The 16021-nt window shown below is 40.5% G+C and overlaps 1 protein-coding gene and 1 long non-coding RNA gene across 2 annotated transcripts; both read left to right on the top strand.

The window, feature by feature from the left end:
- The first annotated feature begins 606 nt into the window (after positions 1-606).
- Positions 607-2111, top strand: LOC118014202. The gene is made up of 2 exons (XR_004680224.1): positions 607-1056; positions 1451-2111. It is a non-coding gene; the product is annotated as an uncharacterized LOC118014202 (long non-coding RNA).
- An 8049-nt stretch (positions 2112-10160) lies between these two features.
- LOC118014201 (tubulin polyglutamylase complex subunit 2-like) lies at positions 10161-12819 on the top strand. Its single transcript, XM_035010333.1, has one exon. The coding sequence runs from the start codon at positions 11221-11223 to the stop codon at positions 12097-12099; it is 879 nt and encodes a 292-aa protein (XP_034866224.1). The 5' UTR covers positions 10161-11220; the 3' UTR covers positions 12100-12819.
- The last annotated feature ends 3202 nt before the right edge of the window (positions 12820-16021 follow it).

The raw sequence follows: 16021 nt of genomic DNA, 5'->3' as shown, positions 1-16021 counted from the left end.
GAGTCTGCTTCTCCCTCTGACCCTCCTCCCTCTCATGCTCTCTGTCTCTCATTCTCTCTCTCGCAAATAAATAAAATCTTAAAAAAAAAAAATCCATGTACCATCCACATAGCCTAAGAAAGAAAACTGCCTCAGGCAGTTGAAGTGTCTTGAGCATAGCTCCCTGATTTCATTCACCTACCTCTGCACAAGAATTAGCTGTGATCCTGAATTTGATTCTTGGCATTGCCATGTATGTATGTATGTATTTAAGATTTTATATAAGAGCACAAGCTGGGGTTGGGGGGGTGGGGCAAAGGGAGAAGGAGAAGAAGGCTCCCCACTGAGCAGGAAGCCCTATGTGGGGCTCTATTCCAGGACCCTGGGATCATAACCTGAGCTGAAGGCAGACACTTAACCAATTGAGCCACCCCGGCGCCTCCCCTTTTTTTTTAAGATTTTATTTATTTATTTGACAGAGACACAGTGAGAGAAGGAACACAAGCAGGGGGAGTGGGAGAGGGAGCAGCAGGCTTTCCGCAGAGCAGGGAGCCCCATGTGGGGCTCGATCCCAGGACCCTGGGATCATGACCTGAGCCGAAGGCAGATGCTTAATGACTGAGCCACCCAGGTGCCCCTTATTTTTAATTGATCATTTTAATTTGAGTTAATTTTAGATTTACAGAAAAATTGCAAAAATTGTTTCATATACCTTTTACACAGCTTTCCTTTATGTTAACATCTTACATAACCATAAAACAATTATCAAAACTAAGACATTCACGTAGGTTATATTAACTAAACTATAGACTTTTTATTTGAATCTCATGAGTTTTTCCTGTAATATCCTTTTTCTGTTTCAGGATCTAATACATGATCACAAATTCTGTTAGTCGTCAGGTCTCCTTAATCTCTTCCAATTTGTGACAATATCTCAGTCTTTCCTTGTTTGTGACCTTGATACTTTTGAGGAGTAATAATCTGTTATTTTGAAGGTTTATCTAGTGTTTTCTCAAAGTTCTGCATTATTGGAAAGGACAACACACAGATCTGCCCTTCTCAGGACATCCTGTTGGGGTAGGTGATGTTGACCTTGATCACTTGATTAAGGTGGTATCTGCTGGCTTTCTCTACTGTAAAATTAACCATTTTGCCTTTGTAATAAATATCTGGGGGGGACATACTTTGCAAATGGCATGTTTTGCAAATGGCATAACTTTGCCATGTGGCAGTGATTTTGTTTTTCTCATACCTTCCACATGTATTAATTGGAATTCTATAAGACCTGCCTCTTTTCTCATTTGTTTATTTATTGAGTTATTTATGTTAGTATAGATTCATGGGTCTTATTTGTAGGCTATAATCCAGTACTATTATTTATTTGCTCAGGTGTTCTAACTTTGGCCACTGGGAGCTCTTTCATGTTGGCTCTTAGGCCCTTTCAACGTTGCTTTTTGTTTTTGTTTTTTAGTCCTTAATTACTTCCCAGCACTACAAGACGCTCCAGGTTCATCTTCTATTCCCTTGCCCAAGCCCTGGAATCAACCTTTTTTCCAAGAAGCTCTAATTTCCTTCATTGGACAATGGTATTTAGAAACCAAAAATTCTGGTTCGTAGGTATGCTTGTTGCTACTTGGATGTTACTGCCGTTAGTCCCTTTCAGAGGATAAATGTATGGAAATGTATGCAGTATTTATTTCTGTATTCATAAAACGAAAACCACAAGTCTCTCCAACTCCAGTCCAGCACCATAGAATTCATTCGAGCCATCTCTCTGTGTTTCTAACAGCAAGAAACCTGACTCTTGTTATCCACAATAACTTGCTTATTCAATCCTAGTTCCATGTAAGTTGATTTCAGAATTGCTAAACCATACCTCTGTGAGAAACAAATTTGCCAACTAGAGTACAATATTTGTTCACAGTTCTTTTTAGTGTTCAGTATTTACTCAAGACATCTTCCAAAGCTATTTAGGTCCACTTCTTTCATACCCACCCCCTTCAGTGTGGCTATGTGATTCATTGGTAATACAGTCAGACTCATTTGTGTAGTATGTGTTCCATCTTTCACATGCTGGTGGATTGTTTGTTTTAAATTTACATTCAGTAGAATTCACGCTTTGTGGTGTGCAGTTCTGTGGATTTTGACAAATGTTGACAGGTATCCACTGCCACAATTTGACACACAACAGTTACATCACCCCCAAAATTTTTTCATGCTGTCCTTTTGTTGTCAACCATTCCCTCCAACCTGTGGCAACTGCTGATATGTTTTCTGTCTCTGAGTTTTTCTTTTCAAGAGTTCCATATAAATGGAAATTCTACAATATATAGTCTTGGGTCTGGTTTGGTTTTGTTTTTTTTTAAGATTTTTTTTTTAATTTATTTGACAGAGACACAGCGAGAGAGGGAACACAAGCAGAGGGAGTGGGAGAGGGAGAAGCAGGCTTCCTGCCGAGCAGGGAGCCCAATGCGTGGCTCGATCCCAGGACCCTGGGATCATGACCTGAGCCGAAGGCAGACGCGTAACAACTGAGCCACCCAGGCGCCCCGGGTCTGGTTTCTTTCATTTACCAAAGGGCATTGAAGATTCGTCCATGATGGGTGAATCAATAGTTTGCTCCTTTTTATCATCAGTAGTATTCCATTGTGCAGATGTACCATTGTTCATTTATTTACTAGCTGAAGGACATTGGGTTGTTTCCATTTTTTGGCAATTATGAATAAAACTGCTGTAAACATTCACTTACTGATTTTTGTGTGAACGTGTTTTCATTTCTCTTGGTAAACACCTAGGATTACTGGGTCATAAGGTAGGTATATATTTAAATTTACAAGAAATTGCCAAAATGTTTTCCAAACTGACTACCATTTTGTACTTCCACCAGGAACATAATGAGAGTTCTGGCCATTTTGCATCCTTGCCAGCACTTGCTAGCACCAGTTTTTGTTCTTGTTTTTTTCAGTTTAGCAATTCTAGGTATATAGTGCTATCTTGTGGTTTTAATTTGCATTTTTCTCATGACTAATGGTGTTGGGCATCTTTTCATATATTTATTTGCCATCTTTATATATTTTTAGAAAAGTGGTTCAAATCTCCACTTATTATTTTCCTTATTATTTGGTTTTGAGGGTTCTTTATTGTGGATACAAGTCCTTTGTCAGACATTGTATTTGTATTTTTTGCACCTTTGTCAAAAATTAGTTGTGTGGGGGCGCCTGGGTGGCTCAGTCGTTAAGCGTCTGCCTTCAGCCCAGGTCATGATCCCGGGGTCCTGGGATCGAGTCCCACATCGGGCTCCCTGCCCGGCAGGGAGTCTCCTTCTCCCTCTCCCACTCCCCCTGCTTGTGTTCCTGCTCTCTCTCTCTCTGTCAAATTAAAAAAAAAAAAAAAAAAAAAAAAATCTAAAAAAAAAAAAATTAGTTGTGTGGATGTTTCTGGGTTCTCTATTCTGTTCCATTCTTCTACATGTCTACCTTTCACTGGTATCACACTACAACTTTATATTAAGTTTAGAAATTGGGTAGTGTGAGTCCCCCAACTTTGTTCATCTTTCTCAAAACTGCTTTGACTATTCTAGTTTTTTTACTTATCCCTATAAATTTTACAGTGAGCTTGTTAATATCTACAAAAAAGCCTGATGAAGTGTTTATTGGGATTGAGTTTCATTAGTGTTCTGTAGTTGTAAGCATACAGATCGTGCATATATTTTGTTAGATTTAAACCTAACCATTTCATTTTGGGAATGTTATTTAAATGGTATTGTTTTTAAAATTTCAAATTCCATTGTTCATTACCAGCAGATAGAAATACAACTGATTTTTATGTATTGACCTTGTATCCTATAAACGTGGTGAACTGTTACTAGTTCTAGGATCCTTTTTGTAGATTCTTCGAGATTTTCTCTGTAAAGTCATGGCTGGAATAGAAACAGTTCTGTATTTCCAATCTGTGTGGCTTTTCTCTCTCTCTCTCTCTCTCTTTTTTTTTTTTTTTTGCCTTACTGCACCAGTGTAGCATTGGATAGTAGCAGTAAGAGAGCACATCCTTGCCTTGTTCCCCATCTTGGAAGAGAAACATTCAGTCTTCACCATTAAGTATGTTATCTGTAGAATTTTTGTAGATTCTCTTTATAAGGTTAAGGAAGTTCCCTTCTATTCCTGGTTTGCTGAGAGTTTCTGTTTGCTTGTCTGTTTTGGTCATGAATGGATTTTGTCAAATGCTTTTTCTGCATCCATTGGGATGATCACATGGCTTTTCTTTAGTCTGTTATTATAGTAAATTAGATTGATTATTTTTCAAATGTGAAAGATAAACCTTACAAGCTGTGATGTATTATCCTTTTTTATGTATTTCTGGATTGATTTGCTAATGTTTTGGTGATGATTTTTGCATCTATATATTCATGAGGAATATTGGTCTGTTGTTTTTTTATGATGCCTTTGTCTGGTTTTGGCACTAGAGTAATGTGGGTCTGAAAATGAGTTGGGAATTGTTTCTACCTTTTCTGTTTTCTGAATGACATTGTGTAGAATTGGTGTTATTTTTTTCCTTAAATGTTTGATAGAATTCAGACATTTGATAGAAACCATCTGGGCCTGGAGTTTTCTTTGTTGGGAGGTTTTGTTTTAATTTTATTTATCTGTTCAGAGAGAGAAAGAGAGACCCGCGTGAGTGGGGGGAGGGGCAGAGCTAGAAGGAGAGAAAGAATCCCCAGCAGACTCTGTGCTGAGTGCAGAGCCCGATACCAGGCTCCATCCCATGACCCTGAGATCATGAGGTCATGAGCAGAAATCGAGTCCAAAGCTTAACCTGCTGAGCCACTTAGGCGCCCCTGGTGGAAGGTTTTTAAACTACAAATTCAATTTCTTAATAGATACAGGACTTTTTAGATTATAAATTCCTTCTTGGGTGACTTGGTAGTTTGTTTCATTTGAAGACTTGATCTATTTCATCTGTGTCGTCAAATTTATGAACATAGAGTTGTCTGTAGTATTTCTTTTTGTTTTTTTTTTTAATGTTAAGGAGATCCATACTGATACCTTCTTTTGTTCCTGATATAGTTTGTATCTTTTCTCTTTTTTGTTGGTCAGTTTAGGTAGATGTTTATCAATTTCATTGATTTTCTTCAAAGAACAACTTTGGTTTCAATGATTTTCTCTATTGTTTTTCTGTTTTCAGTTTCATTGATTTATGCCTTCATTATTCTGCTTGCTTTGAGTTTAGTTTACTCTTATCTGCTTTCTTAAGAATGAAGCTTAGATGATTGACTTGAGAACTTTCTTTTCTAACGTAATCATTTAATGCTATAAACTTCCCTGTAAGCACTGTGGTGTATTCCACAAATTTTTATATATTTTCACTTAGTTCAAAATATTTTTATTTTATTATTATTATTTTTTAAAGATTTTATTTATTTGACAGAGAGAGACACAACGAGAGAGGGAACACAAGCAGGGGGAGTGGGAGAGGGAGAAGCAGGCTTCCCGAGGAGTGGGGAGCCCGATGTAGGGCTTGATCCCAGGACCCTGGGATCATGACCTGAGCTGAAGGCAGACGCTTAACAACTGAGCCACCCAGGTGCCCCTATTTTTAGCATGAACTCATGACCCTGAGCAAGACGTGAGCTGAAATGAAGAGTCAGACACTTAACTGATTGAGCCACCCAGGTGCCCCTAGTTCAGAATATTTAAATTTCCATTGATTCATCCACTTTGAACCATGGATTATGTAAAAGTGTGTTTTTCAAATTTCAAATAAATGGGCATTTTTCAGCTATCTTTCTGTTAACTGATTTCTAATTTAATACTGTTATTTGAAAACACTTTGTATGATTTCTGTTCTTTTTAAAATGTTAAGGTTTGCTTTATGGCCCAGACTAGGGTCTATTTGGTGAGTGTTCCATGTGTTCTAGAAAAGGATGTATACTCTGATATTGTTCTATGAATGCCAATTAGTTGGTTGATAGTGTTGTTCAGATTTTACATATCCTTAATGATTTTCTGTTTACTTGTTCTATCAATTACTGAGATGAGTATTGAAATCTCCAGTTGTAGTTGTGGATTTGTCTATTTCCCCTTTCAGGTCTATCAGTTTTTGCCTTGTGTTTTGAAGCTCTGTTGTAAGCTCAATACACCTTTAGTATTGCACTTTTTGGGGAACTGACCCCTTTATCATTATGTAGAATTCCTCTTTATTGCTGATAATATTCCTTATTCTGAAGTTTACTTTGATATTAATATAGCTACTCCCACTTTCTTTTGCTTAGTGTTTGCTTAGTTTTATCTTTTCTTTATCTTTCACTTTTAACATATTTATATGTTAAAATATATAAGATATAACATTTATATCTTTATATTTAAAGTGAATTTCTTTTAAACAATATAGTTGGTATCTTGCTCTGTCAGTCAATCTAACAACCTCTTCTAAGGTATATTCAAACTGAATGTGATTATTGACGTGTTGGATTAAAATATACTATCTTGTGTACTATTTTCTTTCATTTTTTCTGTTTACTTTTTTCTTCTTTTTCTCTCTCTTGTGTGTTACCCAAGCATTTTAATGATCCCATTTTATCTTTTCTATGAACTTACTATTTATATGTATTTAAAATTTTTTCCAAAAAAAATTTTTTTCATAGTTGACCTAGGGTTTACAATATACATCTGTAATTAAGAGTCCACCTTAAAGTAATAGGGTATCATTTCACATGTAGGATGAGGACTTTACAAAAGTATATTCTCAATTCCTCCTTCCCATCTTTTTGATATTGTTGTGCTACAGTTTACTTTCGTACATCCTGTAGACAAACAGCACACTGCTGCTTTTGCTTTGACAGTAGGCTTTCAGAGCAGAAGTCAGCAAAGCAACCATTGGCCAAATTCACCCTGCCACCTCTTTTTGTATGGCCTGCAAATTAGGAATGGTTTTTAAATTTTTTAATGGTTGAAAAAAATCAAAAGAAAAAAATTTCATGACACGTGAGAATTACATGAAACTCAAATTTCAATGCCCATAAAGTTCTATTGGAATATAGCTACAATCATTTTTTTTGTTGTTTAAAGATTTTATTTATTTGACAGAGAGACACAGCGAGAGAGGGAACACAAGCAGGGGGAGTGGGAGAGGGAGAAGCAGGCTCCCCACTGAGCAGGGAGCCCGATGCGGGGCTCGATCCCAGGACCCCAGGATCATGACCTGAGCTGAAGGCAGACGCTTAACCAACTGAGCCACCCAGGCGCCCCTACAATCATTTCTTTATGTTTTGCCAATGTCTGCTTTCATACTTTAAGGAGAATTAAGTGGTTGCAACAGAGACCATAAGGCCCACAAAGCCTAAAATATTTGCCTTTTATAGAAAAAGATTTTTTGCCAACCTCTGTTTTAGAGCAATTAAAAATGAGAAAAAGAAGGGCACCTGGGTGGCTCAGATGGTTAAACGTCTGCCTTCGGCTCAGGTCATGATCCCAGGGTACTGGGATCAAGCCCCACATTGGGCTCCCTGCTCAGCAGGGGGCCTGCTTCTCCCCTTCCCTCTGCTTCTCCCCCTGCTCATATTCTCTCTCTATCTCTGTATCTCGAATGAATAAATAAAAAAAAACTTAAAATGAGAAAAAGATTAATTTTATTTTACCTACATTTATTCCATTTCTAGCACTCTTTGTGTGAACGCAAGTTTCTGTCTGATAACCATATTCCTTCTGTCTGAAGAACTTCCTTCAGCTTTTTTTAATTGACTAAGTTTGCTAGCCCTTAATTCCCTCAGTTTTTCTCTGAGAAAAGTCTTTATTTCCTCTTCATTAAAAAAATATATTTTCTGTGGGTTAACAGTTTTTTTTTTTTCTTTTAGTGCTTTAGGCACTTCATTGATGTTGGTTTGTATCATTTCTGACTAGAAGTTAACTAATTATCTTTGTTCCTCTGTATGTCTTTTATTCTCTGGCTGTCTTTAAGATTTTCTCTTTGTGTTTTTAAAAATATGGTATGCTAAGGTGTTCTTTATTTGTCTGGCATTTATCCATGGTGGTCTCTGAGCTTCTCTGTGGTTTCCTGTCAGTCATTACTTTTGGGAAATTTTTGGGATTATTTCTTCCTATTGCATGCTCCTCTTCCTGGGATTCTAATTATGGGTGGGTTAGATTATTTGATATTGTCCAGCAGCTCTTGGATGTCTTATTTTGTTTCCCATCCCCTGTTGTTTTTCCTTTGTATTTAAGTTGGGTAGTTTCTACTGACTTACCCAATTCTCTTCTTTGGCTGTGTTGAGTCTACTGATGAGCTAGGTGAAGACATTTCTCATCTCTGGTATTGTGTTTTGCGTTTCTGACATTTTCACTTGATTTTTTAAAAGATTTTATTTATCTGTCAGCACAAGCAGGGGGAGTGGCAGGCAGAAAGAGAAGCAGGTTCCCTGCTGAGCAGGGAGCCCAATGTGGGACTCCATCTCAGGACCCTGGGATCATGACCTGAGCCAAAGGCAGATGCTTAACCAACTGAGCCACCCAGGCATCCCTCACTTGATTTTTTTTTTTTAATAGTTTCTATCTCTTTGTAGAAATTACTTATCTTGCATATTATTCATCTTTTCCATCAGAGTCTTTAACATATTAATCATAATTATTTTGAATTCCCTGTCCCAACATCTGGATCACATTTGTGTGTTCTGATGTTTTCACGTACTTCAATTTTTTTTTCAAACCCAACCTAGTGTAGGATATAGCAGACACTGAGGTATATAAAATTTGTATCTGGAAATGGAAATACCTTTCCTCTTGCTAGGCCTTTAATGGAGGTAAGGGATGAGTTAATCTAGTTGGGGTTTGGTCTTGGTTTGGTTGATACCACAGGTATCAACTTCTGTAGTCCTACCTGGGGTGTAGAGCAGGTGCTCGTTTGCCAAGCAATGTCTGCCTTCAGCTTTAGAACTTCTCTCTGCATTGCACCCAAGAGGAGGTCTCTGCATGCTCTTTTCCTCCTGCTCCTGTCCCTCTCCCACCGATACTCCACTTTGACTTGTTTCTAGAAGTTTGTTAGCTTGGGAGGTGGGTGGTAGAGTGTTCCTGGTTCTGGTTAGGCCTCAGGTTTAGGCAGATGTCATGTCCCTGCATCTCAGGAGGGTAGCCTTCTCATTTTTCCTGCTCCTTCTCCCTTGTAGTTCTGGAGCCAGCAAATATTCCTGCCCACCCCCCGGCATAGATTTTCTTTTTCACATTCCCTTCCCCTACAGATTAAATATTACGCTTTTTAAGGGGAAAGCATCCCAGTGGATTCATGCCCGTACAACTTTGGTTGTTGTACCCTCTCCCAGGTCTGCACCATAACACTTCTCTTGGGGCTCTTTCTGATCTCTTCTATGAGTTTACAGAGAAAAACCTATAAGAGGGCACAAACTCCCAATTTCTTTGGTCCTCTAGTAGCTCACTAGCCCACCTCTGGCCTTCACCAACTCATTAACCATCCTAACTGAACTATTACAAGTGTCTTGTTGCATCTACCCCAGGTAAGAGACCCTACTCTGCTTATCCTTCTGGTGCCTACCTCTCCTTAGATTCTTGGCCAGTAGGTTGTCCTGGGACTACAGTTCTCTGATTGGTTTAGCAATATTGTAGATTGTAGTTTATCTACATCTAAAATAGATGTATTTTTTTTTTAAATACTTACCTACATCCCCTAGTGGAAGTCAGATGTCTTTGTATTTCTACTATATTTGCAGCTATTACTAAACCATATATAAAAGAATATAAATGGTATGCTGCATGTGTTCTTACGCAGTTTTGCTTTCCATTCAACATCGTATTTGTGGAGTTCAGAAACAAAGGACAGATTATTACAGCAATAGCAATATCCAGAGGATCATCATTTGTACTGCTTCCCCTTGCCCCCAAGTCCCATGGGTGGACTGAGGTAGATGCCTGCATATGGAGTGGGTTGCATTATAGGAGAGGGACCTGAGGTTAGGAAACCTGGAACTGTTACAGTGGGCAGTAGCATACCCTGCTTTAAGGGAGGTATTGCCTTTATTATAATAGAAAAGATGCATGACTTCCCTTGGTTCCAAAGGAAGGCATTATATCTTTTTTTTTTTTTTTTTAAGATTTTATTTATTTATTTGACAGAGACAGCGAGAGCAGGAACACGAGCAGGGGGAGTGGGAGAAGGAGAAGCGGGCTTCCCGCTGAGCAGGGAGCCCGATGCGGGGCTCGATCCCAGGACTGGGATCATGACCTGGGCCGAAGGCAGACGCTTAACAGCTGAGCCACCCAGGCGCCCAGGAAGACATTATATGTACAAGCCAGAGTTGATCAGCGTTGCCACTGTGGACATTTGGGTTTGGATACTTCTTAGTTGCGGGGACCCGCCCTGGGCATTATAGGGTGTTTAGTAGCATTCCTGGCCTTTGCCCACTGCATGCCAGTAGTACCTCTTCTCCCAGTTGTGTCCACTAAAGTCTCTAGACATTGTCAAATATCTTCAGTGGGCAAAAATGCCCCGATTTGAGAACTACTATGGTAAGCAAACTTACCCTTGTCTCCAAAGGGAGTCATTATCTTGCAAAGTTCGCTCTACAATCTTTAAAAGATAGTCTAGAACAAAGAGCAGTCATTGCCTCCTTTTGCAAGATTTGTGGAAATGCATGTTATCCATGGACCATTGTCTCCCAACATTGGTTTTAACTTAATTGCATTGTGGTTAGAGGAATGCTGTGTATGCCATTGATTCTTTGATGAGACTTGTTCATGGCCCATCTGTGGTTGGTTTTTGTAATTGTCTTAAATGTGCGTGAAGACAGTGTATTTTCTCTAACTGTTAGGTGCAGAGTTTGGTATGTGTTGATTAGCAGATCATGACATTTCCATACAGATCTTTTATGTCTGTATAACTTTTGTCTGAGCTGCTAATTACTAAGAGAGGTATATAAGGCCTTTCTGTTGGCGAATTTGTCCATTTTCCCTTGTAATTGCTAATTTTGTATTATATATTTTGAGGCTATATTATTAGGTACATCCTCCAATTTGAGAGCAAGAACACTGTAATTTACTTCTAGGTATTTATGAGCTCTTTCCCATCTTGGGCTTCTGCCTCCCCCAACTTGGGTAGCTACTGGTCCTGTCCTGCTCTTTTTATTTTTTCCTTAAATTTTTTTGTATTCCCTATTTTCCCCATTTGTTGCTTTGTGAGTTATATTCGAATTATATTCTTTAGGTGGTTTCCTTTAAAATCTTAATACACAGGACACGAGCCATGGAGAAGATGCTGCCCCCAGGCTGCAGCAAGCCACACCTGGAGAAGCTGACCCTGGGGATCACCCGCATCCTAGAATCTTCCCCAGGTGTGACAGAGGTGACTATCATAGAGAAACCACCTGCTGAACATCATATGATTTCTTCATGGGAACAAAAAAATAACTGCATGCTACCTGAGGATGTGAAGAATTTTTACCTGATGACCAGTGGCTTCCACATGACATGGAGTGTGAAGCTGGATGAGCACACCATTCCATTGGGCAGCATGGCGATTAACAGCATCGCAAAACTGACTCAACTCAACCAGTCTTCCGTGTATTCACTCCCAAATGCACCAACGCTGGCAGACCTGGAGGATGATGCACTTGAGGCCAGTGAGAACCAGCCAGAGAAGCCTCACTTTGATTCTCGCAGTGTGATATTTGAGCTGGATCCTTACAATGGGAATGGGAAGGTTTGCGTTGTCTACAAAAGAGGGAAACCAGCGTTAGCGCAAGACGCCGAGATCTGGTTCCTGGACAGAGCGTTATACTGGCATTTCCTCACCGATTCCTTCACTGCTTACTGTCGCCTGCTCATCACGCACCTGGGCCTGCCGCAGTGGCAGTACGCCTTCACCAGCTACGGCATCAGCCCACAGGCCAAGCAGTGGTTCAACATGTATAAACCCATCACCTACAACACAGACCTACTTGCAGAAGAGACCAACTGCTTCGTGAACAAGCTGGATCCCAGCAGAGTGTTCAAGAGCAAGAACAAGACCTTAATCCCCCAAAAGAAAGGGCCAGTCCAGCCTGCAGCTGGCCAGAAAGGGCCCCCGGGTCCTCCCTCCACCTCTAAATCCTCTTCTAGCCCTGGAAACCCTGTCCAGAAATGAGCACCCCTACCTCCCCACCAGCCCTACAGCAACGATTTCCATGCACAGATGGCCCAAGCCTCAGATTCTGTGAGTGGCACCATAGGCCTCTTCCCATCTGCGTGAGCCAAATCCTAGGCCTTTTACTCCCGTTGGCATTAGCCAGGAGTTCAAGGGCATACTCAGGTCTCCCCTAGAGTCCTTTCCTCAGCCCTTGCCTCTGAAAGCTGTGGAGAGTTTCAGAACTTGTTTAAGTAGTTAAATAGAGCTGCTAAGAGCTTCCTCTCTTTCCACCCCCAACCATCTACACCCCTCAGCAGTGATCAGAGAAATCCCCCGAAGAAACCACTGATTTTGACCCATGAGGCATTAGAACTGTGCTGTTCAGTTGGTAATCACTAGCCACAGGTGGCTGTATAAATTAAAAACTCAGTTCGTCAATTGCATTAGCCACATTGTGAGTATTCATGTGGCTAATAGCTTCTGTATTCAACAACAGAGATAATGGAACATTTCCATCATCACAGAAAGTTCTGTTGGGCAGCACTGCATTAGAATATTTTCATGCTGCCCTTACTCAGATCAGTTCATTTTTGTTAGAGAATGTGGATACCTTAATTTGATGGGTCATAATGTTCCATGGAAATTCTTGAAGGTACAATTGTGTATGTTCTTTTTATTTTTCATAATTCTCACTGGTCCTTTTCAGTTTCCTATAAAATTTGTTGTTTCCAAAAAAAATTTAAAATAATAAATAAATAAATAAAATCTTAATACACATACTTAAAATCCCATATTTATCCCTAAATCGACTCCTGGGGCGCCTGGGTGGCTCAGTCAGTTAAGCATCTGCCTTCAGCTCAGGTCATGATCCCAGGGTCCTGGGATTGAGCCCCGAGTTGTCATCATCATCATCAACGTCAGGCTCTGTGCTCAGTGGGGAGCCTATTTCTCCCTCTCCCTCTGCTTGTGTCTCTCTGTCAAATAAATAAATATTAAAAAAAAAAAAAATCTCGGGGCACCTGGGCGGCTCAGCCATTAAGCGTCTGCCTTCGGCTCAGGTCATGATCCCAGGGTCCTGGCATCGAGCCCCACATCGGGCTCCCTGCTCGGCGGGGGGTCTGCTTCTCTCTCTCCCACTCCTCCTGCTTGTGTTCCTGCTTTCGCTAACTCTCTGTCAAATAAATAAAATCTTTTAAAAAATAAATAAATAAATAATTTTTAAAAATCTCTCCTCTCAATAATACAAGCAGCTTGGAATGCTTTAACTCCAGCCACGGCTCCTCTTCTTATGTTCTTTTCAGCTAATATTTTTGTTTTGTTGATTCCCTCATGCAAACACTATTGATATATTATTGTTTTATACAGTGTTTGTTTAAATTCACCCACTTTTTTTTTTTTTGCCAGTGATTCTGCATCTCATTCCTTCCTTGTGTGATCATTTTCCTTCCAAGTAATTCCTTTAGTCAACAATTCTCCGTTGACAGTTGATTTTTTTTCTCAGTATTTTGAAGATAATAGCTCTGGCTTCCATTGTTGCTAATGAGAGCCCTGCTATTGGTCCAGTTTCCAATCATCATTCTTTTATAAGTAATTGGTCTTTTTTCTTTGGCTATTCTTTTTTTTAAGATTTTATTTATTTATTTGACAGAGACACAGTGAGAGAGGGAACACAAGCAGGGGGGAATGGGAGAGGGAGAAGCGAGCCTCCTGCTGAGCAGGGAGCCCGATGCGGGACTCGATCCCAGAACCCTGGGATCATGACCCGAGCCAAAGGCAGACAACGACTGAGCCACCCAGGTGCCCTCTTTGGCTGTTCTTAAGATCTCCTTTATGTCTTGGATTTACTCAACTTTACTAAAACACATTTGTATGTAGATTGGGGGCCTTGTTGTGACCTTTAAACCTATAAAACCACATTTTTCATCAATTTGAGAGGATTTTAAGCTATTATTTTGAAATATGCAAGCTGTGTTGCATTCTAAACATTAAAAAAGTAAGTAAATAAATCATGACAGCAGTTTGGTGGGGAGAGGTGGGTTGTGTCTGCAGTGTCTTTCTACAGAGTAGAAGGCCTTCCTGAATCTGCTGTGAGTTGTTACAAATACCATCTAGAGGTAAACCAGACACTGGGAGGCATGCAGGGAAGCAGAAATGGGAACGATGGGAATATTCCCAGGAAGAAGTTAAGGCTAAAAGGAGAAACCTTACTCCATGAATGTTTTCTCCAACAGCCAATAGATCCTCTCACTCCAGCTATATTTAACTGGAAAGATCAGGCTGTGTGTGTCTCCCTTGTACTGCCATAGCATAGTGTTCTTCCCAGAGAATAGCACAGCACGTGGAATTGTCATGGCCTGGTTTTTTTGTTTTGTTTTTGTCTTTAAGTTAAGATGTGAGCTAGACTGTGAACACCACAGGGACTGTGCCAGGTTTGTTAAAATCGTATCCCTAGCACCCAGACTAATGGCTGGTGTGTAGTAGATGCTCAACAAAAATGCACTGCATCAGAGGTGCCTGGGTGGCTCAGTGGTTAAGTGTCTGCCTTTGGCTCAGGTCATGATCCCAGGGTCCTGGGATCAAGCCCCACATCGGGCTCCCTGCTCGGTGGGAAGCCTGCTTCTCCCTCTCCTCCTGCTCCCCCTGCTTGTGTTCCCACTCTCGCTGTCTCTTTCTCTGTCAAATAAATAAAACCTTAAACAAAATGCATTGCATCAGAGAATGAATAATTTGGAGGCAGATGTATTGAATATCTAAGTTACCTTTTCTGTGCTCAGTGCCACAGAAAAGTGCTTTTCCAAAGTTTTTGGATTTCACTAACAAGTTAAAACATTGATCTTATATGGAAGTTTTTAAAACTACCGTAAGGGCCTCTGGGTGGCTCAGTTGGTTGAGTGACTGCCTTCAGCTTAGGTCATGATCCCGGAGTCCCGGGATTGAGTCCCACATCGGGCTCCCCCCACCCTCAGTGGGGAGTCTGCTTCTCCCTCTGACCCTACCCTCCTCTTGTGCTCTCTCACTTTCTCTCTCAAAATAAATAAAATCTTTTTAAAAAATAATAAAACTACCGTAAGCAGGGTGCCTAGGTGGCTCAGATGGTTAAACGTCTGCCTCTGGCTGGGGTCATGATCTCTGGGTCCTGGGATGGGGGCCCCCAGTGGGGGTGGGATGTCTGCTTCTGCCTTTCTCCCTGCTCATGCTCTCTGTCTCAAATGAATAAAATCTTTTTTTTTTTTTTTAAGATTTTATTTATTTGACAGAGCCAGAGTTAGCGAGAGCAGGAACACGAAGCAGCGGGAGTGGGAGTGGGAGAGGGAGAGCAGGCTTCCCGCCGAGGAGGGAGCCCGATGTGGGACTCGATCCCAGGACCCTGGGATCATGACCTGAGCCGAAGGCAGGCGCTTAATGACTGAGCCACCCAGGCGCCTGAATAAATAAAATCTTAAAAACAAAACGAAACTGTAAGCATTTCATAAAATAAAATTTTAACACTGTAAAAGGTGACACATGATAAGATACTATTTCCTTTTATGAAAAACTTCCTACATTCTTTTAAAAATCTCATTTCCCGGGGCACCTGGGTGGCTCAGTCGGTTAATAGTCTGCCTTTGGCTCAGGTCATGATCAAGGGGTCCTGGGATCGAGCCCCGCATCAGGCTCCCTGCTTGGCAGGAAGCCTGCTTCTCCCTCTCCCACTCCCCCTGCTTGTGTTCCCTCTCTCGCTGTGTCTCTGTCAAATAAATAAATAAAATCTTTAAAAAATAAAATAAAAAAATAAATAAAAATCTCATTTCCCACCTGATCAGTGAAAATATCATTGACTGGCTCCTTATTCACAGAAGGACTATTGCAACCCTATTCATACAGAAAAGAAAGTATAAAGTAGAGGTGTCCCTAGCTCAATAGGCTTTATGGGAAATAAAACGCACATGATGGATAGCCA

Source organism: Mirounga leonina, unplaced genomic scaffold (genome assembly GCF_011800145.1).
Source record: "Mirounga leonina isolate KUSES-001 unplaced genomic scaffold, KU_Mleo_1.0 Mir_154, whole genome shotgun sequence".
In the NCBI taxonomy this organism is placed as follows: Eukaryota; Metazoa; Chordata; class Mammalia; order Carnivora; family Phocidae; genus Mirounga; species Mirounga leonina.
The sequence above is the reverse complement of the archived record's forward strand: the minus strand, read 5'-3'. Positions and strand labels throughout refer to the sequence as shown.